General features: G+C 39.3%; 1 protein-coding gene across 1 annotated transcript in view; it reads right to left on the reverse strand.

Annotated features, from left to right (window-relative positions):
- Positions 1-22,935, reverse strand: part of itga1 (integrin, alpha 1) — a 62,514-nt gene that overhangs the window by 16,713 nt on the left and 22,866 nt on the right. The window contains exons 2-17 of the mRNA XM_046861047.1: positions 21,422-21,542; positions 18,127-18,239; positions 15,371-15,462; positions 14,552-14,666; positions 13,378-13,499; positions 10,780-10,928; positions 10,556-10,706; positions 9,478-9,652; positions 8,697-8,770; positions 7,584-7,728; positions 6,807-6,949; positions 6,518-6,661; positions 5,584-5,817; positions 4,296-4,426; positions 2,049-2,212; positions 1,543-1,679 (exon numbers count right to left, since the gene is read on the reverse strand). Coding sequence (XP_046717003.1) covers positions 1,543-1,679; positions 2,049-2,212; positions 4,296-4,426; positions 5,584-5,817; positions 6,518-6,661; positions 6,807-6,949; positions 7,584-7,728; positions 8,697-8,770; positions 9,478-9,652; positions 10,556-10,706; positions 10,780-10,928; positions 13,378-13,499; positions 14,552-14,666; positions 15,371-15,462; positions 18,127-18,239; positions 21,422-21,542 — 2,210 coding nt within the window. The remainder of the gene's footprint in view (positions 1-1,542; positions 1,680-2,048; positions 2,213-4,295; positions 4,427-5,583; positions 5,818-6,517; positions 6,662-6,806; positions 6,950-7,583; positions 7,729-8,696; positions 8,771-9,477; positions 9,653-10,555; positions 10,707-10,779; positions 10,929-13,377; positions 13,500-14,551; positions 14,667-15,370; positions 15,463-18,126; positions 18,240-21,421; positions 21,543-22,935) is intronic.

Below are 22,935 nucleotides of genomic sequence, written 5' to 3' on the forward strand. Positions count from 1 at the left end.
CCTCAGGAGTTTGGATGTAAACTAGCTAGCTTGATGATTTTACGAGGATAGCTTCGTAGCATTGGATAGCTTTGTAAATTTTTGTAAATGAGATTACTTTCAGAGCTAATTTTCTATTATATTGTGTAGTTAAATCAGTATTTCAGGCTTAGCACTGCATTAAACCGAACCAATGACAAACGATAAGCAGCTATTAGAGTTAACATTAGGCTAATCAAATAATCAATCTAGAATATCGGGACATGTTTCCGGATTGTTCTCAAAGCTTGTGGTACCAAAAAAGGAAAAGAAAAAGCGGTGGTCAGAGAAATCTGCTGTTGCTTTTGGATGAGTTTAATTTTTTTCCACAGAAAAATACACCGTTCGGTTTCTGGAGTGGTCTGGATTTAATTGCACTGATATCTGTCCTTTGATGCTACATGCTCTGGTTTGCGTTACACTCCAGACATGGTGTCTGATCTTCATGTTTTTGCTATCTGCATAAAAAATAAAAATAAAAAAAAGGACACATTTGATCGACACGATTGTGATTTTGAAAGGAATTTATGCAATATGCAGTGTAATGTTTTTATTTGGATTTCAGAGTACAGATTATGACACACACACACACACACACACACACACACACACACACACACACACACACACACACACACACACACCACCAAGCCAACACTCCTTTTTGGGGAAAAACATTCCAAACAGAGGCAGAACATCTAGAGCCAAACACAACACTAGCACAGAAGATAAGTTGAAATAATGAAGTAAACTACCCTAAGACAATCAGTCGTTAGGAAAAATCCGCCCCCTTAACCCTAAAGACACGTTTAATTCAGCAAACTCAGGACATTTTCTTAGCGATACAAGAATGAATGTGCAGGTTTAGTCGGTTTGCACGCCTGTATGTCCATACTATCACTCGTTTAGCTAATTATCAGGATCAGAAAGAGCTTTATTGCCAAGTATGTTTGCTTGTTTTGGTGACAGAAGCTTCCAGTTGCATTTCTTTTAATATAAAAGATTAATTAATTAATTATTGTACAGAAAAATACAGAAATTACCAAAAAGTGGTTCATATATATATATATAATTTTTTTTTTATTGCAAAATGGGGAAAGCGTTTAAGTGTTCATGAGGTAGATTGCATGGGGCAACAATACGTCAAAGACCAGAATGGGGACAATATATGATCTTAGATATTTAAGCATGACTTAAAACATGGCAGATTGGCACCAGGTTGGTTTGATGATGTCAGAAAATGGAGACTTTCTGTAAGATGTTTAAGTTTCCCATTATATAGCATTCCCAGTTTATACGAATTGGTGCAAAAAAATATAATGATATAATAATGTAATAAAGAATAATTGTGAGTGATTGTATGTGTGTATGTGTATATGTTTTTGTGTGAGTTTATGTTCGAAATGGTCCAACAGCAATACAAATTTCTGACAGTTTTGATCTTGGAGACATTCAGGAGAATGGGAAACTTATAATCATGGCAATAAGGTGTGCATGTGTGTGTGTATGGACTGATTTACTTGCCGACATGTAGAAGAAGTGCTCGTTGCATAAAATGTTCTTAATGGTGACGTTCTTCTGGATTTTTCTCTCATCTGTGTCTTTAAATTTTCCTCTCGCAATGGAGCGCAGAGCATCAAGAGTCAGAGTGTAGTGGATCACTACACACACACACACACACACACACACACACACACACAAATCCTGTTAATTTTGTATGAAAGTTGACAAAGGGATGTATTAAATATTCAATATTAGAATTGAGGATTGTTCTAGTATGGAAACGCAATACAGTAAAAGTGAATCTGTCAAATGCTCATAATCCACACACCAGCATTCCAACACATGAACCCTCTCTGTTCTTTTCAACTTTTTTCTTTATTTACAGAAACAGAAATCCAAAAAATTGAATGGAAAATAAGAGTTTGGAGTTTTACAAGACACCTTGTGCATTGTTAGTTATAAAATATCAGAATTATGAGACTGCAGAATGAGAGTCTGGTCGAGAACTGAAATATTTATCGCCTCACGTGTCTTGTTCATCTGTTTTTCCATCTTGATCTTGTATCGGAAACACACGGTGGTCTTTACACACACTTTGTCCTTGCCGTGGATTTGACATGTTGGCTGTTGCAAGTTGATTCTGGCTGGTTCAAAGGTCATGTTGGCATGGAGTTCTGCAACATCCCGGGACCTTAAACAGAAATAATTAGACAGAATGTATTTCTTTATTTAATATAAGATTGTATATAATGATAACAAGTCAGCATTTCTATTGAAACAGGTCTTGTGTGGTGGACACTCCACATAAAAGAAAGAAAACATATCTCTGGTGATGGTGAGCAGAAGTTCCTTTAACAGCTGGGAAGGAGTGGGAAGTGAACATGAAAAACTGTTTTGTCTTGTTCATATTTTGGTCTTTGGGGAAGTGGTACATGAGTGGTTACTGATGGCAGAGATGCCACTCTTGGAGACATTGAGCAAAACCCTCAACCCTCTGCGCTTCAGGGGCACAGTATTATGGCCGACCCTGCGCTCTGACCCCAGCTTCCTACATTGCTGGGATGTGTGAAGAACATTGTAATTGGTATGAAGAGTAACAATTTCCTTATAGGATCAATACAGTATTTTAAATAAATAAATGTGAAAGAGACATGCTGGAGAGGGAACGACTGTTAATTGCTCTTACATAATGAAAGTAATAACAGGAACTTGAATTGTATATGTTCCACAACATTAAAAGAAGCCATGTTTGGATTAAAAATGATCAAGAATTTCAAGAATCCAAATGTAAAGTCTTCGCTGAAAAACTGCTGGTGGATAGATAAATAACTAGCTAGCTATTTAGAAAGAAAGTGGAAAGGATGCAGATGTGGTGGAAATATAATATACCAGAGGCATTTATTGTGATTTGATTGGATTTGAATAGACAGATGGACAGAGACCAGCCAGCCAGCCAGCCAGATAGATAGATAGAAAATATTAACCTCAGGATGTTAATTGATCTTGGCACATCTATATTGCTAATTATTTTCCCACACTGCCAAGTCTTTTATTCCTTATGACATTATAACCCATAAATGTGGAAGAATCAACACATTTTGGAGGAGTTCAAATCTTGAAGGTTCTGTTCTGTTTCTCATTGTTTTTTTTCCTGAATCAAAAAGTAAATACCTAAATTGGAGGCTATACACTTCCCTTACTTACTAGCAGCATTATCCTGCTAACTTCTCATCATGTCTCTGCTCCATGATTTTGTAATTATATTCTTCATTAAAACGAAAAAAATAAAATAAAAATAAAAATAAATAAATAAATAAATTAATGTTTATCCTGTTATCCTCGCAAAAGAAAATCCCAAGACACTGGGTGGGGGACTGGGCGAGAGCCAAGAGTTTTATCGTATTTGCAGATCTGCTCAACCGCAGCAGCTGCGCAGAGGATGTGAGGGAGGCAGTGAGGAAAAAAGCAAAAAGAATGAGGAGAGATGGTGTAAGTGGGTGACTTTTGAGCCCCTCTGCAACTTTGCTCCACACAACTCTGAAAAAGGAAGCATGGCCGTGTTCTTGTGTTTGAGAAATTCCAGTGCAGTGTGTGAACAAGCGGGTTTGAAAATAAGGAGCGAGAACATTCAGCAGCAAGCTGGACTAACGCAAATAAAGAACAGATGTTCTGAAGATGAAATTCGTGAGGATGTGCTGTCTGATCAAGACCTTTCTGCATTCATTTACTAGCTGAGGATTATTTGTACATGAGTAAAGGAACACTTTTATACAGACAATATATTTGTCTAATTGAAAGTGTGGGGCTCTGAAATTGTGTGTATACAGTAGAGGACTATAAGGCTTAGATGCTAATGCTAAAAGTACATGCTAATGTACTTTCACATTTTCCATCCATCCATCCATCCATCCATCCATCCATCCATCCATCCATCCATCCATCCATCCATCCATCCATCTGTTCCCAATACTATTTAACCTACACAGAGTTTATGTTAGATCCTGGAGTCTCAGGAAGCTCAGAGCACAACACACCAATCAGCGTTTAAATTAAATCAATCATATCGGTGGAGAAAACCGAAGCACCTGAAGGAAGCCCCTGTAACCAGGCGAACAAAGTGCACAGAGGGCAGAGGTGGGATATGAATCCCAAGCCTGAGAGTTGTGAGGTACAGATACCATGCTAAATATATAACCACACTTATAGACACACACACACACACACACACACACACACACACACACACACACACACACACACACACACACACTCACCAGTACAGCGCAGCTCCTCCAATTCCTCCAATAGTGACGTCTATAATTCCATCGTCGTTCAAGTCCATGATTCCATGAATGGACTGACCGAAGAACTTCATCTTCTCCCCGTCACCTCCGGAAGCTATACGCTAACATGCGCACACACACACACACACACACACACACACACACACAAACACAAACACACACACACATACACACATTGATTTTAGTGTTTTATGTGAATCTTTATCATTACTGTAGATACATAAGGTTATGCCTACACCAAATCCTTCCTTTAACCTCAGTTCTCAGGCACAGTTTTAGGACACCTGTCTTCCAGTCAAATGGTTCTTTCCCAAACTGTTACAATAAAGATGTATAGGACGTCTTTGGATGCTTTAGAATGACATTTTCCTTTTATTAAACCTGGAGAGTCAAACATGTTCCCACATGACAATGCCCCCTGTGCACAAAGCCAGTTTCATGAAGACATGCTTTCCATGGGGTTGGAGTGGAAGATCTCTTGCATTAGAGCTCCAACCCTATTAAACACCCCGGCCCCTCCTCACCTCACCTACATCACTTCCTGACATTTCTAACACCCTTGTGGCTGAATAAAATCTCACAAATCTCCACAAACACACTCCAAAATCTAGTGGAATCATCCTTGAAGAGTTGAGGTTATTCTAAAAGCAAATAGAGAAGTGGAATGGGGTGTATATTAAGTGTGTGACTGTATTTTGTAGAACAGAAAAAAGAGAAGTAAAACAACACAAAGCGAAGTGTATTCAAATCGAAACTTGAAGTCAACCAATTTATGACTGACGCCATGGTCACATACATAAGAGTCTTTCAGCCTGTTTCTGTCCTATTTTTAACAAACACACACTGTCACCAAACACTCCGACTGACGACTACAAATGCAGGAAAACAGTCTTTAGTAAAAAACAACAGCAATCAAATCTAAAACAGGAAGTGAAACTCATTTTCAGGGAACTAAAAAACACGTCAAGTGATCTTCGAATGGTATAAACAGAGCTAGGTGAGTAATGTGAAGTAGTCCAAAAGCATCAGAATGTTAAAAGGCAGTAAAACAATAAGGCTTGTTGAAAATCAGCGATAAAATCTTAGGGCCTGAGCAAATACTTTGGAGTTAGTATGTGAACCAAAGTCTCATTATATAGGGTGTGAGTGAGTTGGTAATTTGCTGTGAGCTGACACAAATACACAGTAATGTACAGTGTGTCTGCAGCAAACAAAACTGCTGTCATTTGATAGTCCAGAACTCAGTTCTTGTCTTTACCTGGACGTATTTTTCTCCTATCGTGCGCCCAGTGCCCTGATAAATGTACACCGCCCCCTTGTGGTCGTTCTCCAGCGGCGACCCGATTACCACGTCACTTAAGCCGTCCAGGTTGAGGTCGGGGACAGCGGCGATGGCCGTACCGAAGCGAGCGCCGCACGGCTCGTTCTTATTCTCCCTCGTACACGTCTGGTTTACCGGCCGTAAGGTCATCTGGAGTTCAAACATGCCGTCCTGTAACACAATATTAGACAAGTGGTCATAATGTTATGCCTGATCGGTGTATGTATGTGGCACGCTATAAAGTTTATACATTACGGTAATATAAATTGCTCTGTTTTGCTAAATGATGTACTGTCATATAGTAAATTATGAACAAATTACATTATACTACTCCATACTGATCACCAGTGTTAAGGCTGGTCCAGGCCATGGCCATATTTCGATGTAACTTTATTTTTTGTTTTTTTTTGGCCAAAAATCGGTTTTCTTGATTCAAACTGATTCAACTTTATTCTTCGAAAACAAGCTGCATTTCTCTCATAAGGTCAATAAGAGTTTTTATAACCGTTTGATGAGGGTGCCAATAATTTTGGAGCCTAGTCTAAATAGCAAGCCATTAATGCTGAAATTAAACATTTAAAAAAAAAATAAGACAGAATCCTTCTGATGTTTCTTAAGACATTGGAAGACTTTCTTGATCCCCTTGTTCTATCTCTTCACCACGCCCTCTTTCCTTCTCCTTGTCTCTCACCATCTCGGTGCCTTTTAATCTCTTATTTACATTTCAGGCATTACACCCTTATCCAGAGCAGTCGAAGGTTAAGGACCCCATGTTGGTGCTTGGATCTGAACTCATGACCGATCCAAGGTTTGCTGCCTTAACTACCACCTCCTCCTCTCGCACTCTCTCTCTTATTTCCTCTCTTAGTACCTTGTTGAGCTGGTAGACGTAGACCTGTCCCTGTTCGTCTCTCTCAGGCCCCATGAACATGGGAGCTCCCACTAGCAGGAGGTCTGTGTATGAGTCATTGTCCACGTCTAGGGTCTGGAGAACGCTGCCGAAGTACGAACCGATCTAAGAAGCACACGAACACAACGAGACCACATGGGTTATTCAAAGATGTCCATGTATAATATATATATATATATATATACACACTCTGTATTGTTTAACCACATTGATCGCATTTTCCAACTGTATCAGGATTTTATCAGCGCACCTGTTTTCCATCGAGGTTCTGCATAACCGTGACGTTCTCCCCGTCGAATCGGTACACGATAACTCGGCCGGTGTGGTTGTACCTTGGCGCTCCGGTGATGTAGAGAACTCCCGAGGCCGTGTATGCTGACTGCACGTCGTAACCTGCATCCCAAAACTACAACACTTTCTATCTGTTCACAATTACATTCTGAGAACATGTTTCTTTCGAACACAATGATTTCTGCACGGAAACATCTGGAACTCTGCAGCACGTGGGCGGCGATTCAGACCTGTCAGCTCTACCAGATCTCTGAGTGTAAAGATTATTACGGTATGTTTTATTGCGAGCTGGATTTCCACTCGTGGCACAGTTATTAACGTAAAACAGCTGGAGTGTCATTTGCAACAATTCATTTAAAGTCTTTAAACTTTTATTACGTAGGCGGGGGTCCAATAAACCTTCCTTACTATTCACCCCAAGAACCCCCCACCACACCCCACCCCACCCCACACTCCCGACTCCTCTCCTTTTCGGTTGCCTGACTTTGAGGAAGCTCCTTAAAAGGGGATGTGTAGAGAGCAGTGGAATCTTCTTTCTGTCTGGAAAGTGTTTATGGTAGAGTGTTTAGACTGCAAGCGAAGCCCTGTTTCTCTGCTGTAAAGGATTGTCGGGACGAATACGACATTATTTACATGCGCCATCCAGGAGGCTCGGAACGGAACAAAAAGGGGACGAGACCAAGGATGTTTCTACTGGTGGCGTATAAAATCCTTGGTGTTTCGGTGTAGTACGTACCTATGTATCCGGCCATGCCTTGGTACCTCTCCACTAGGGGGTTGTGAAAGGCGTTGTTCTTGGGCACAACAAACTTCTTGTCCGACTGCATCACCACGGTGCCGTTCCAATCGTACGCTCCCACCGCACCGAGCATGACACCTGCCTGCACAAAAACAACACTATCAAGGTTCCAGGTTGCTTTTTCTTTTACACGAATGCAAGAATACTGTTTTAAATACACTGCATTCAAGATTCAACATTCAAGATTATTTTTTTGTCACAAACAAGTTATATAACCGCAGAATAAAAATGTACTAAAGAGGTATAAAGGACCAAAAACCTGTAAGGTGCAGAAAGAAGATTTATGGGTTAGTTCTACATGGACATAAGTATTGGGACACCTGACTTTCCCAGGCATATGTGGGTCTTTTCCAAACTGTAATCGCAAAGCTGAAGACACACAATTCTATAGAACGTCGAAGGATGCAGTAACATGTCATTTTGCCTTTAATTAATCTAGGAGACCCAAACCTGTTCCAGCATGGCTATGCCCCGGTGCACAAAGCAAACTCCATGAAGATATGCTTTACATGGGTTTGGAGTGGAAGATCTCCTGCTATAGAGCTCCAATCCTACTGAACACATCTGGAATGAATTGAAACACACCCCAGGCCTCCTCACCTCACCTACCTCAGTAACTGAATTTATCACATCCCTGTGTTGAATGAGCACAAATCTCCACAAGCAATCTAGCGGAACATCTTACCAGAAGAGTGGAGGGAATTATAAGAGCGAATTGGGACTAAATGAGGAATGCAAAGCTCAAAAAGCAAATATCATACTTATGACCAGGTGTCTGTAAACTTTTGGCAATATAGTGAACGTGATGTAACTCAGTGACAACAAAGAGAGAATATACTCTATACTAAGAATCTTCAATATTCTCCACACGGAACTGGAGTTGCTCCAGGATTTCATTACAGCCAAATGTGAGATAAAGATGAGATTTGAATCCAAAAGGCTACGATGAGCTGATTACAAGAGTGAAATCAGGTGTGGGTCTTTGTGGAAAAGATCGACGCCACCTGCTGTAGCCGTTCCTGAAGATAAAAGATTGAGAATGTGACTTACTCTTGATGTGTGAGCGCTGAAGCCTGACTGGGACATTTCCATCTCAAAAGATGAAGTGTGATTCCCAGATGTAGCTGTTGAGCAACGAAAAGCAAAGTCAGAATTGTGTCTTGTATACTGTATAACATCAAGCAAGTGTCCCCGAAAATGATTTAACGTCACATAACACCAACACACAAATCACAAAGCTTACATTTGATTTTGGTCCCATTTATCTACTTGAAGAAAGCGACAAAAAATGTGCTAAATATTTGCTCGAAAACCTTGAACTTAGCTAGCTAGCAAACCAGCTAACAACAATCTTGTACAGACATTACAGACAAATTAACACCAGTAAACATGATTAAGGATAATTTTACATGTGATTTTGGTCACATTCATCTACTTGAAGAAAGCGACAAAATAATGTGCTAAATATTTGCTCGAAAACTTTGAACTTAGCTAGCTAGCAAACTAGCTAACAACATTCTTGTACAGACATTACAGACAAATTAACACCAGTAAACATGATTAAGGATAATTTTACATGTGATTTTGGTCACATTCATCTATTTGAAGAAAGCGACAAAATAATGTGCTAAATATTTGCTCGAAAACTTTGAACTTAGCTAGCTAGCAAATCAGCTAACAACAATCTTGTACTGACATTACAGACAAATTAGCATCAGTAAACATGATTGAGGATAAAGGGCACCTCGTTTCTTTTCTTGACTCAAAACTGATATAAAAACAAGAAGTAGCATCTAATAAGTCATGGGGTCTGTTAAAAAGACTCTGTTACCTTCTAAAGCGAAGATTTTGCTCCCCAGAGAGTCGACGATGGTGATCAGCGCCCGCTCGTCTTCCACGTTGAAGAAATGATCGTCGGTTTTGTTGCTCGCAATGGACTTGATTTGATTGATGAATTTATCCACTTGCTCTTTGCTTTTATTTTGGCGGTTATAATCACCAAGAACCTGTAAATAAATACAAAAAACAAACACATAAATGAATCCCGGTGGCGAGCCGTGCTTTTAGTGGCGTCCTGCCTGAATCAAGCCACCCTTAATACCACCAAGCCACCCTTAATACCACCAAGTCACACTTAATACCACGGCTCGATATTACAGCATCGATATTAACCTTAAAAAATAAACCCGGGATTTTTGTGAATGTGTTTTTGTGCATGACGGTTTTCCTGGGGGATTTGAAATGAAGGCAAATTGTGTGTTTTTGTGCAAATTCTACAGGAAACTGCCACTGGTCAATCACAACCCAAGTAAGGGCTGAGACTGGGGATGTAATACGCAAAACCTACTTATGTAAAAGCCTTTTAATTGGATTTTCTTTCATTTTCCTTAATCTCCATTTTTAAATGTACATTAAAGTCTTTACAGACCAACATTGGCTCAGCTAACGACTAAATTCCAAACATTTCTTTTATTTTTATTTTAGAAGAGCTAATGCTCCTTTCAAAACTTTTTCCCAGGATACATGCAGAAGAACGTAACTCTGTCTCTGTTTTTAGATTAAACAAGGCTTTTGGAGGACCACTGGGACTTTGAGAACATACTCCCCAATCGATTTTTCAAACGGTCTCTCATTTTGCAACAAAAATTTATACAGGGTATTATTAAAACTTAAATAGACGACAATTATACAGTAAGATGAGCAAAATTGTTACTGGTACATGGCAGAGACTTGTTATGATTGATTTATGTAATATTTGACTCCACAGATGTACAGTACAGTTATTATTAAAGGTGTAAAATACTGTGTCAAACATTGACTGTAGGTTTGATAGGTAAGAGTACAAAATTCCCATCACCAAATATTAATCTTTAATAAACTTTCAAGCTAAAAACAATTATGACGCTCACCGCGATGGCGAACCTCTCAATCCCGTCTTTCTCACAGTCTTTGACAACGTCTTTCAGTTTGTAATCATCATGTGACTCTCCGTCAGTCACAATCACCATGACTTTCTTGACCCCTGGTCTAGCGCCTCGCTCCGCCGTGAAAGCCTCTTTCCTGTCAATCGTGAACTCATCAGTTAAATGATCAACACACAAACACTAATGATAAGTGAGCGTCTAACACACACCTTGCCGTATCGATTCCCAGCGCTGTCATGGTTTTCAAGCCCCCTCTCTGTTTGATATGGGATACATTACCGACGAGGTCCTCCGTGTTGGAGAACTGGCTGAGATTGAAAACATGGCCGGCGTCTTGTCCGTATGACACGATACCCACCTGAAAAAGAAACAAGAAATCTTTATGCCACATGACCATTTATCTCTTAAAATGATAAAACTGTAATGGATGGATTATTTATTATTAATCTTTAATTAAATGTATTTTATTTGTACATTTTAGATTGATATGATTTATGACAGGGCTAATGGCCTTGCTCAAAGGTCCAACAGTATGAACTTCTAAATTGTCTAATAGTAACCCAGAACCTTAAACAACGAGTCACCAATTTCACCATACGAGGTGGTATCAAAACGTTTCAAGACTAGCTCTGGTTCCAAGGAAGTACTTTATTTAGCGACATTTTCACACTATCACCTTTAAAATAGTGCCCTTGCAGAGCAACACAAACCCCCAGTGTTCCTGCCACTTGTTGACAAAATGAGTTAATTTGTGTTGGATCTCCGCATTGGTGTCAAAACGGCGACCTTTGAGTTGGATCTTCAGGGCGAAGTCCGCAGAAGCCAAATCTGGTGAGTAGGGTGGGTACAGAAGTGAGGTCATGTTGTTTCCTTTGAGAAACTCACGTGTGAGGAGCACATGGTGCGCATCTGGTATGTATGGCAACAGTTGCACAGCTCCCGATGTACACAATGTCTTTTGACACAGTGACTTGTGATGGCTGGTGCTCCTTGTGACTGTGTGTGCGGCCTTGTGCTGCCATCTGTTGCCATGTTACAAAACTAGACTTGAAGCTTTTTTGATACCACGATCATAAGTCTCTTGTCAACTAGAAACTGTCTACAATGTCCAGCAGATGCTTATCAATAACATTAACAGACCCATTTTGGTGTCTTTATAATTGAGAAAAATGGAAATAAAAAAGGAGGATGGTGATATAACAGCTAGCTGTACTACTATACTACTCTTCTACTTGTTTTGTGGATGCTTCAATGTTAAATGTTTTAATATTTAATACTAATTAATATATATCTAAATATATAAAAATTATGTATCACTCAATAAATATTTTGTTATACGAGGAATTAAACACTTTGGAACACGTTGTTAAGTCTGTCATTGATTATTTTCCTGTGTGTTTTATTCTGTGGTGAATTATGTCTTTTATAAACATATACTGTATACTGTATACATAGACTGTCCTGGTCAACAGAGAAGCGATTTATTCAACATGATCTCATCTAATATAAAAAATTGTAAAAAAGGAAAATGCGGTCTTCCTCAGTTTCCAGCGCCACATTCAGGAAAACTCTTTTAACTTTCCCCACAGCGAGTTTCTCGTTGAAGGGATTTTTTTCCTTAACGGATTTTAATGAGACTTTGCAGCAAAACCGCACCAAGGCTACATGAGCGATTTACACTACGGTTTGAGATCATCTAGAATTCTAAGCTGGGCTGAAACTGAACCTTACCACTCTATCAATTCAATTAAAATCAATTTAATTGATTTTATATGTAAATTTTTTTTTAAACAATAGAAGTTGTCACAAAGCAGAGATTACAAATACAAAATTCTAATTCATAGAGGTAAAATACTCCCTGAGATGATATTAGGAAGAAACCATCACAAGAACCAGACTCAAAAGGGACTCCATCCTCATCTAGGTGGCACTCGATATCCGTTTACTATGCAACACCGATTCCAAAAAAGTTGGGACACTGTGTAAAATGCATCACATCTACTGTCTGTGTACATCTGGGAACTGAGGAGACCAACTGTCTGATACAAATTTCTAGCTGCTCAACAGTTCTCGTGTCCTTTTTTTGCATTTTTCGTTTCATGATGGGTCAAATGGAAGATGGAATGTCTAGAGTGAAGCCAGGTCAGTTTAGCACCAGGACTCTTCTACTATGAAGTCATGCCATTGTAATAGATGCAGTATGAAGTAAGCTTTATTTTGCTCATAAATGTCCTGGATAGAAGCATTTGTTGCTCTAATATCTGTATATATCTTTTTAGCATTGATGGAACCTTTCCAAATGTGTGAGCTGCCCATTCCATGGGCAATAATGCACTCGCATACCATCAGAGATGCGTTTGGGCTGATAACAAGCGAGATGGTCCCTCTCCTCTTTAGTCCAGAGAACATGGTGTTCATGGTTTCCAAAAAGAAATACAAATTTTGATACGTCTGACCACAGAACAGAATTCCACTTGTTCCACAATTTGTAGACACAGTCTGTCGCTTTTTGTGAAGTTCTATCATTGAAGTATCAACTGGTATATAAAATCTAAGCTAACTGACTTTGATAAGGTACAAGGTATATATACTGCACAAGAGGAATCAAACTCTTCACTGAGTGCACTGTCTCTTCCCATGCTGGAAAAAAAACATGATATTTACTTTAAAACAAATTTGTTCTAATAATCAAACTATTTTTTTTAAACACTGTATTTTCAAAATATAGAGAGCATCTCTATAGTTTTCATCTACACATTATGAACATAAAACACTTTCTAAGCTATATGCTGCTGGAGAAGGCTCACCCTGGCTGGAGGGATTTCGATCTTTTTCAGAAACTTCACCAGAAATTCCGTGATGTGCTTCCATGGAAAAATGCTGTTTGATCCGTCAAGCACAATGACGATATCCATGTCCTGCTGACACTCTGGAAAACAAAAAATGGTGACAGGACATGAAGTGAGTCACAGCGTAGTGATTTAATATGTGGCTAATACATTTTATAGCTTCAGAACAAATGACATCTGTCCTCTTGGATCATAGAAAATTATTCCTCATGAATGGACAAATATTTGTACATTCAAACAGTCAGGTTCGAACAGTTTGCTGTGGTTGCAATTGTAAAGTGGACAAGATCTCAAATCGACGTATTAGTCTAAATCTACAATAATCCGGATAAATTAGATTTTGTCTAAAAACGCTGTGCATCCACACTTTTATTTTCAATTGTTTCCAAAAGGTTGCTGATCCACAATGAAAGGTGTGAAAACTCGTACCCTTACGTTGTTTCTGATTGCTGTTTATTTCATTAACGGCTTTTCGAACGTTGAAAACGCAGTCTCGGTGTGGACAGAAGAAAATGTGCGTTTTTTAACGGAAACGTATTAATGTTGACATGGCCTTTATCTAAAGTTGTGCAATCAGACAAAAGTGTCTGAAGTGGCTCTCATTTTTGTCAGCATCTGAAGTGTGAATTCTGGGTCTCGCAGTTGCTCATCACTTGAGGTCATATAATCTCAACCAGAGATAAGGCTGTGGTTTCCTGTTTGAACCTGCTCATGGTAGATATTTTTTCCACTAATTTATTTGGTTCTATAAATTCTATGCACAATGACCCCTAAGCAATGAATACTATTTTAAATAACCTATTTTGGATACGTCTGTAGTACAGGACTGACCTGGGACACGAAATGCTGAGTGTATGCATGTGCATGTGTGTGTGTGTGTGTGTGTGTGTGTGTGTGTGTGTGTGTGTGTGAAGTGTGTCTAGTTTAAAATGGAAAGACACAGTATTTGAGATGAGTCACTGGTTCCTGTGCATCGGAGACGTCATGTCTTATAAACCGTGTCCTAAATTGGTCATGCGGGCCAGAGGGCAAGCCGCAGTTTACACGCCTCGGAATGTGTTAATATACACACTCGCCATGTGTCCCTCAAGAGACTTTGTGTGTGTGTGTGTGTGTGTGCATGTGTGTGTACCTCGGATGGTCGGAGAAAAGGAGTCGAGCACCTTGAAGGAGGAGCTGACGTTTGAGCAGATGCCTGCGATGTACTGCTGATTTCCGCACATGTAGCCGTACTGAGGGCCGCATGCCTGCGGGAACAAAGAATACCCACAGAATCAGCGAGTGTATGATGACAGAGGGACAAATCAGTAGCCTGGGACGTCTTCATGTCCAGGCTATTTGCTATTGTTGCTATGTTTATAGGAAGCACAACACACATTTGGACATTATTCTATTTGCATCTTAAAAAAGATTTCCTGTATTTTATGCTGACTAAATAAAGTGAAAAAGAGAGAGAGAGAAATAAAAAAGGAAGGAATAGGGGAAGGAATAAAGAGCATTTCAGAGAAAGAGTACATATACATATATATATTATATAGCATTTTCAGAAACGGAGACAGAAAGAGAAATTGAGAATTACATGTCAGAATACAAGAGAGAGAGAGAGAGAGAGAGAGAGAGAGAGAGAGAGAGAGAGAGAGAGAGAGAGAGAGACAGAAAAAAGAAAACTGGTTTCAGGAGATATTTGAACCTTGTCCATTTAGGCCACAGGAAAAAATTGTGTCAGTCTTTCATAAATGAATGTTTTTTTTTTTTCTCAATTTGGTCATTGACTTAAAAATAAAAAACCCTCTGGGACACAGCGCCTTCACTGCGGCTTCACGGCTCAAAAACCCTCTGTGGAAAATGTGACTGATATTTCTAATAATAAGAATCCACAACCACCATAAGCATTAGTGTTAGAGTCAGAGGTTTTCGAGGACGATTTAAGCAGGAAACATTTTCTCCGTACCAGAAATCCTTTCCCGTCCGGATTGGCCACCAGCGTCGTCCCCATGGTCATGTTCTCTTTGACTTCATGTATGTTTGGGATTGTTGTTTGCGCTTGAAAAATAAAGGCACAACAGGTTTAGACATGATTTTGTCCATATATGTTATGAGCTGCATCTCATACAAGACACACAAGTCCACCGACAGAACACACTATACTAATCTTACACTATATTAATACTAATCGATATTTTGGCAGGTTATGAATGACATACACCAGTCTTTTGCGAGACTCGACCTTCTACTTCAGTGCTTAATGTTCATTAATTCATTAATTACCACAGAAATAGAAAGGATATGGACAAAAATAGCAACACAACAGCAGGAAAAGATTAAATTTCTGGTGAGGAAATAAAACCCATCACCCAGTAAGAAAAAGATTATAATTCAATATTCACACACATACACTATATACACAAAAGTGTAGCGACACCAGACCTTTCTAGTCATATGTGGTTCTTCACCGAACTCTTAGCACAGAATTGGAGGCACACAATCATGTTTTCGTCTGCTCGACAGGACCATAAAATCTGGTGCTTTGAGTACAATTCTCTCATGACCACTGGATGTCCAAGTTGTGCTTAGGCTACAGTCAAGCATGGTGGTGGCAGCATGACGGTCTGGGGCTGCATGAGTGCTGCTGGTACTGGGGAGATACAGTTCATTGAGGGGAAACATGAATTCCAACATGTACTGTGACATTCTGAAGCAGAACATGATGCCCTTCCTATCAGAAACTGGGCCAAACAGCAGTTTTCCAACATAATAGCGACCCCAAACACATTGCCAAGATTACAACTGCCTTGCTGAGGAAGCTAAAGGTGAAGGTGATGGAGTGACCAAGTAGGTCTCCAGACCTGAACCCTATTGAGCACCTGTGGGGATCCTCAAGCAGAAGGTAGAAAAGCGCCATGTGTGTATCATGCAGCAGCTCTGTGATGTCATTATGTAGGAGTGGAAGAGGATCCCAGCAACAACCTGTGCAGCTCTGGGGAAGTCCATGACCAGGAGGATTATGGCAGTGCTAAATAGCAATGGTGCTCCCACAACATATTGAAACTTTGGACACAGTTTTGACTTTGTTTTCACTTAGGGTGTACTCACTTTGGTTGCCAGGTATTTTGCCAATAATGGCTGAATGTTGAGTTATTTTCAGAGGACAGTAAATCTATACTGCTACATGAGCTGCAGATTGATTACTAAATATATCCAAGTTTCATTTCTATAGTCTTATATACTTACATATATACTAAAATGGTTGATAAAATGTGAGGAATGTACTAACTTTTGTAAGATACTATATATATAAATATAAACAGAGCACATTTTTCTTCAACAACAAAGCTGATGTTGAAGGTTGCAGAGTATCCTCTAAGAAGTATCCTCTAAGACAACCATCTCTTTTTATGAAATGTTTAATGTATAAATGTCACACTTCACTGCCTCTCTTTCTTTCCTACAATTGCACTAGACAATTTTTCTTTATTTCTGACACTTCCAAATCATGCTGGCTATTTCTGTGCAACTGTGTATTTACAGTCCAGACAGAACAAATGTGCTGCATCTGCGAGGTTTTGCCTTGAATTTGACATTCAAGGAAATGTCATATATAATAAAGCACAAGACATAAAGCCTTTTCATTCACTCGTCAGAAACAGACGACTCATTGAGGCCTAAAATTAGAGTAGCACACTGTTACTGTAATGTTTCCAAACATACACTGCAATATGCTTTTTCAGTATATGCAAGTTAGGGTTTTTAAAAACTAAATATAATAAACCTTCTGTAAAAAAAGATGTTCATTTATAAAATAATAATAAAAAAAATAATAATTTGTGTGTACAATATGAAGAAATATGTTAAATGCACCATACAGCACTGCATTTAGTGCCAAATGTGAAAAAAAAAGAAAGGTTTGTACAACCTCAAAACCAGAAATTTCTATCCAGATATTTTTCATTTATTCATCTGGATAGTTTATTAAATGTAAACAGAGAGCAGGGCTAGGGTACGATGTGATACTATATGATACATACAATGTGTTCTGTGGTCATTTTTGGATCTTAAAATAACTCTTAAAATAGATTTGAATCTAACAAAAAAATGAGTTTGGACATGAGTGTACTTTTTTCCATAGCTGATTATCTCACAGCTCCAGAGTTCCTGGTTGGATCCTGAGCTCTGGATTCTCCTTGTGTCTAAATTTCAGCTAGATGTAAAAGAGTGTGTCAATGTGTAAGTATATTCCTCTATGAAGGACTGGTATCACATATTGAGTATATCCCGGTGTTTAGAGACAGGTTCACCATTCATTCGTTCTTTACCGTGATCCTGAACAAGATGTTGCACTTTATGGAGATGACGATGCCCTCAGCTCAATACTTCAATAGCAATGAGTGTATACATGTTTCTGAGTGTTTTTTGGATTATTGCCTTGTTGCAGAATACATCCACATTTTATTTTTTATAAACTGGGAATGCAAACTTTTGCACAGGAGTATTGTCATCGACAGTATCAAAAAATAAATACAATAATTTCCTTGGATTTTCGTAAACCAACATGCTATGATCATATTATGTGAAATACTGTACGATGTTCTCTGCACGTTATGGAGGTAAGCAAGTGCATTTGTGGCCCTGAATATCTAATTCCATTGCATGGCCATGGAACAAAAACACACATACAGGGAAATAATTCACTGTAAAGTCAGTTCTCACCAGGCAGGTCTAATTTTATACAGCTGGGTGAATGACCGTGACCCACAGGGCATCTGTAGACGTCTCCGGTCCGCTTAGCTGGCTGTCCCTTCAGAGGAGAACCAATCAGAACCCTTTGAAAAGAAAGACAGAGAGGCAGAAACGAGGTCAAATTCAAACCGCGAAAGCCGGTGGGAATTATGGGAAAAGCAGACGAGCACTCAAACTCCACTTAGATAAAAGCTAAAGCTAATTGATTTTCTGTTTATCCTGCAGAGAGGAAAAGCAAAGCGAGTGCAGATGAATGTGGATTATGTTTCAGAAGCTGCTTGCTCGCGTCGACGGAAAAGAGATTATTGTGTTCATTAGGCCCGCATTCTTGTGGGTCGCGGTTCGTTGACAAGTTGTACGAAGGTTGTGGACAAACGCGGTCTATGGTTTATTTGTCGCTTCTGTAAGTGGGTCAAAAAGTCCGGGTCAAACACAAACAAACAAAAAACGGAAACAAAAACCAAACAAAAAAATATGACCAATTTCTGTATTCAAATCTATCCAAACGTACATTGTGTGTGTATCATCAGAATCAGAATTCTTTATTGATCCCACAGGGAAATTGTCGAGTTGCAGTTGTTCGCTGTAAAATTTAAGTCAAATCAAATATAAGAAATAAAAAATAATATATACATATTAAGTATAGATGCTGTACAATCAATGAATTTTCAATGTTATAGAAAAATACTGTATGATTGAGACAGTGGCATTGAGTTAAAGACAGGAGGTGGAGCTGGAGGGAGCAGAGCTGAAGATGTGGAGGTTTTCGCTGCGAGTGACGACGATGGACAGGTTTAGAAACGAGTTTATTAAAGGGACAGTGCATGTAGGACGTTTTGAGGACAAAATGAGGGAGGCGAGATTGAGATGGTTTGGACATGTGCAGAGGAGGGACATGAGGTATATCAGTAGGAGAAACCTGAGGATGGAGCCACCAGGAAGGAGGAAAAGAGGAAGACCAAGGAGGAGGTTTATGGATGTGGTGAAGGAAGACATGCAGGTGGTTGGGTTAAAAATTGCAGATGTAGAGGACAGGGGGGTATGGAGACGGATGATCCACTGTAGCGACCCCTAATGGGAGAAGCCGAAAGAAGAAGAAGATCCTCATAGTCTCCTTTTCTTCAAACTTCTTTGTCCATGTCTTTATCTTTAGCCTTTATATTTTCGCCTCCTTATCTTTTTCTTCACCTACACATTCACCTTCCTCGTTCTTATCTTCATCTTCTCCTCTTCTCTTCCATCTTTTCATCTTTATCATGAACAAGTTAGAACAAAGAGCAAACATGAAATCCTGCATAAAACTGGGCGAATCTGCCACAGAGACGTTTGACACGGCATACGTTTGACATATGGCAATGCTTTAAGAGCGGAAGAACATCACTGAAAGACGACGAGAGATCAGGAAGGTCTTCAACGAGCTCAACCCCCAAAAATGTCCAAACCAACTTGCAACTTGTGCATGATGATCGTCGGAGAACGATCCCCACGATCTCACATCCGCACCCACCCGACTCTGCAGATTTAACTTCTGCGGACTTTGCCTTCCTCCCGGAGATAAAGATCCAACTCAAAGGTCACCGTGTTGATACCATTGTGAAGATCCAGCGCGAGTCGCAGAAGGTGCTTGACGCGCTTCGAAAAGAAGACTTGCAAGACACGTTCCAGAAGTGGCAGGAACTATGGGAGCGCTGTATTGCTGTGCAAGGGGACCATTTTGAAGATCCTCGCAGAACAAAGGACGGCACAATGAATTAACTTCAACAGCTCTCTTTCTCTAGTACTCTCAATAAAAACAGCTCTTGGTGGTAAACTCAGATCCAACTGTAGGAGTGTACAGATGTGTACAGGACATAAACCGTATACAGTGAACATCTGCACGGCAATATATGAATGCTTAACAAAAACAATTACACTGGATATTCTGATTTATATTTAAATAACAGCATTTCTCATTTTATCTGGATAAGTAATGCGACATGTCTGTTTTATGGCAAAAATTTAATGGAAAAGTGTGTGTGTGCTGTGCGAGTTGTGGAAAATGACACTGTTTCTAACACCACAGTAACACATGATATGTTCCTCAGCCGGTTACTAAACGAGATACTTTTATAGGTGGCACTGTGTGACACTCTAACAGTCTTTTTCCTTTATAAAAGAAAAGAATGCAAGTAAGTGACAGTAAAAATGTTTAAGACATCAGATTTAATAGGTTCTGGGTGCTTGCTCGGGTGTGAGTTTTTGCTTGTGTGATATGGGCAGGAAATGGAAAAGGGGGTTTCTGATGTCTAACAGATGGCTCTGTCCCAAATGGCTGGGACAAACTGTACAAGAAATATTATAATTTTTTTTTATGGAAGTGAGGTTAGATTTCTGTTTTATTCTCATCACATTTGATTGATCTATAACTTTGGCTGTGTGTGTGTGTGTGTGTGTGTGTGTGTGTGTGTGTGTGCAAAGTCAAGTAACAAGATGCACTAGATATATGTTCAGCAACTACACTCAGATGGCTCTGTCCCAAATAGCTGGGACATACCAAAAAGAAACTAGTATGTAAGTGAGGTTAGATTTCTGTTTCTAATCTATAACTTTGGCTGGTTTGTGTGCATGTGTGTGTGTGTGTGTGTGTGAGAGAGAGAGTGTGTGTGTGTGTGTGTGTGTGTGTGTGTGTGTGTGGGTGCGTTTGTGCAAAAGCAAGCTACAAGTCTCTGTGCAGCATCTACACTGAGTGTGGGGAAATTTACATTGCAGGATGTAAGAAACAGGTGTGTGTGTGTGTGTGTGTGTGTGTGTGTGTGTGTGTGTGTGTGTGTGTATGTTTGTGTGTGTGCAAAACCAAATACCAAGAAAGCACTAGATATACATTTAGCATCTACACTCACTGTATTGGGAAACTGTGTTTAGTGTGTGTGTGTGTGTGTGTGTGTGTGTGTGTGTGTGTGTGTGTGTGTGTGTGTGTGTGTGTGAGCACACAAAGGCAAGCAACAAGGCAGCTCTATCAATTCGGTAAGCACTTTCACCCTGTGTGTTGGGAAACTGTGTGTGTGTGTGTGTGTGTGTGTGTGTGTGTGTGTGTATGTCAGCAAAGTGTGGAGCATCTATATACAATACATATATATATATATATATATATGTGTAGCATCTACACTCTAAACTGAGTGTGGGGAAACTTACATTGCAGCATGTATGATACAAGTGTAAGTGTGTGTGTGTGTGTGTGTGTGTGTGTGTGTGTGTGTGTGTGTGTGTGTGTGTGTGTGAGACACACCATTTCCCCTCGTTGTTTTCGAACTGCTGCACGGTGTAGCCGAACATGTCTTCTATAGGCCCGCTGAACGACATCCCGTTCTGCTCATCCACATTAAAGAACAAGAAACAGGACGGCAGCACTGCAGCAAGAGAGAAACACAAAGTAAAAAAGAAAACAGACAATTAAACACAAAGAATCAGTCCATACAAAGATTTTATACCAGGCATGTTTTAACATTACATCTGTTGCTTGATGGACATTGAAACAGTCAGCTCCGTAATCACTGGCACCCCGGGGTGAGGATCAGGTGGCACCAGAGGATACTCTCAGAGCCTGTTTCACTTACAGAAATACTTTGCATGTGTGGGTGTATTTGTTTGTGTGTCAGAGCACCCACTGGGATCACTTTTAATAGGTTCTGGGTGCTTGCTTGGGTCAGAGTTGTCTGATGTCTAACAGATGGCTTCATCAATGCAAATGACTGGGACCCCAAAGAAAAGAAATCGAGAGTTCCAAAATCCAGAGTTTTTTGTTTATTTGACATTAATGCTTCATCTACACTAATCTGGATACATTTAAAAATTGTGTTTTTATCTATTCTTTTTCAATCGTTTCCCAAACGTTTCTCGTCCACACTGAAACATCTGAAAACCCTCACATCCCTGTTCTGCGCCTGAGCAAAACATAAGACACCTGCAACGACCTGCGCCACTTCCGTCTAGCGTTTATTTACTAACCGGCTCTTTGAAATGTTGCGGCAGTGACAAAAAATGCGTAGTTTCTGAAAACCTCTGTTTTCACAGTCGACAGTGCAAACCGAGAAACATCATATTCAGTGTAGATGGAACGGCAAAACGCAGAGAAAAATATGCGTCTTCACTAGTGAGGACATGGCGTGAAAAACTGTCTAAAGAATAATGGTATGCTAAAACAAAGAGTTTTAAAATCAAGTCTAAAATCGATGTCGTCCCAATGTGGGTTTCCTCTGGGATCTCTGGTTTCCCTCCACTTCCTAGAAATGACCCTAAGTGTGAATATGTGTGTGTTTGTGTGGGTGTGAAGGTTTTTATTTTATTTTGAGATTAGAAATTTTTGCTCATTTGTTCATGTTTTTTTTTTTTTTCTTTTGCAGTAAGAGTGGCAATAATTCTAAAGCTGACTAGCTCCTCTTTAAATTCCTGTAGTGTTTTTTCCTTTTAGATTTTTAGATTCAGGATACTGGCTATAACACTGCTGCACATTAATTTGCATACAATTTTAAATGAAATATAAACTTTTTTGTCAAATATTTTACCTCAGAATTATACACAGAAAGACATGCAGTGACATTTTTTTATGAATGTTTTTTGCCCTAAAAATTGGAAAAAATTTTATTTTAAAAATACTAATTTGTAAAGTGAAAATAATTTAAAAGAATAGAAAATAGAATAACAATATCAATAAAGTTTATAATAAAAAAGTACAATTAATTTTCTTTTCGAAAGTACAAAAATGAAGTAAAAATATGTCTATAATGATTATATTATTATTAT

The sequence above is a fragment of the Silurus meridionalis genome, chromosome 11 (assembly GCF_014805685.1).
Source record: "Silurus meridionalis isolate SWU-2019-XX chromosome 11, ASM1480568v1, whole genome shotgun sequence".
Taxonomy (NCBI): Eukaryota; Metazoa; Chordata; class Actinopteri; order Siluriformes; family Siluridae; genus Silurus; species Silurus meridionalis.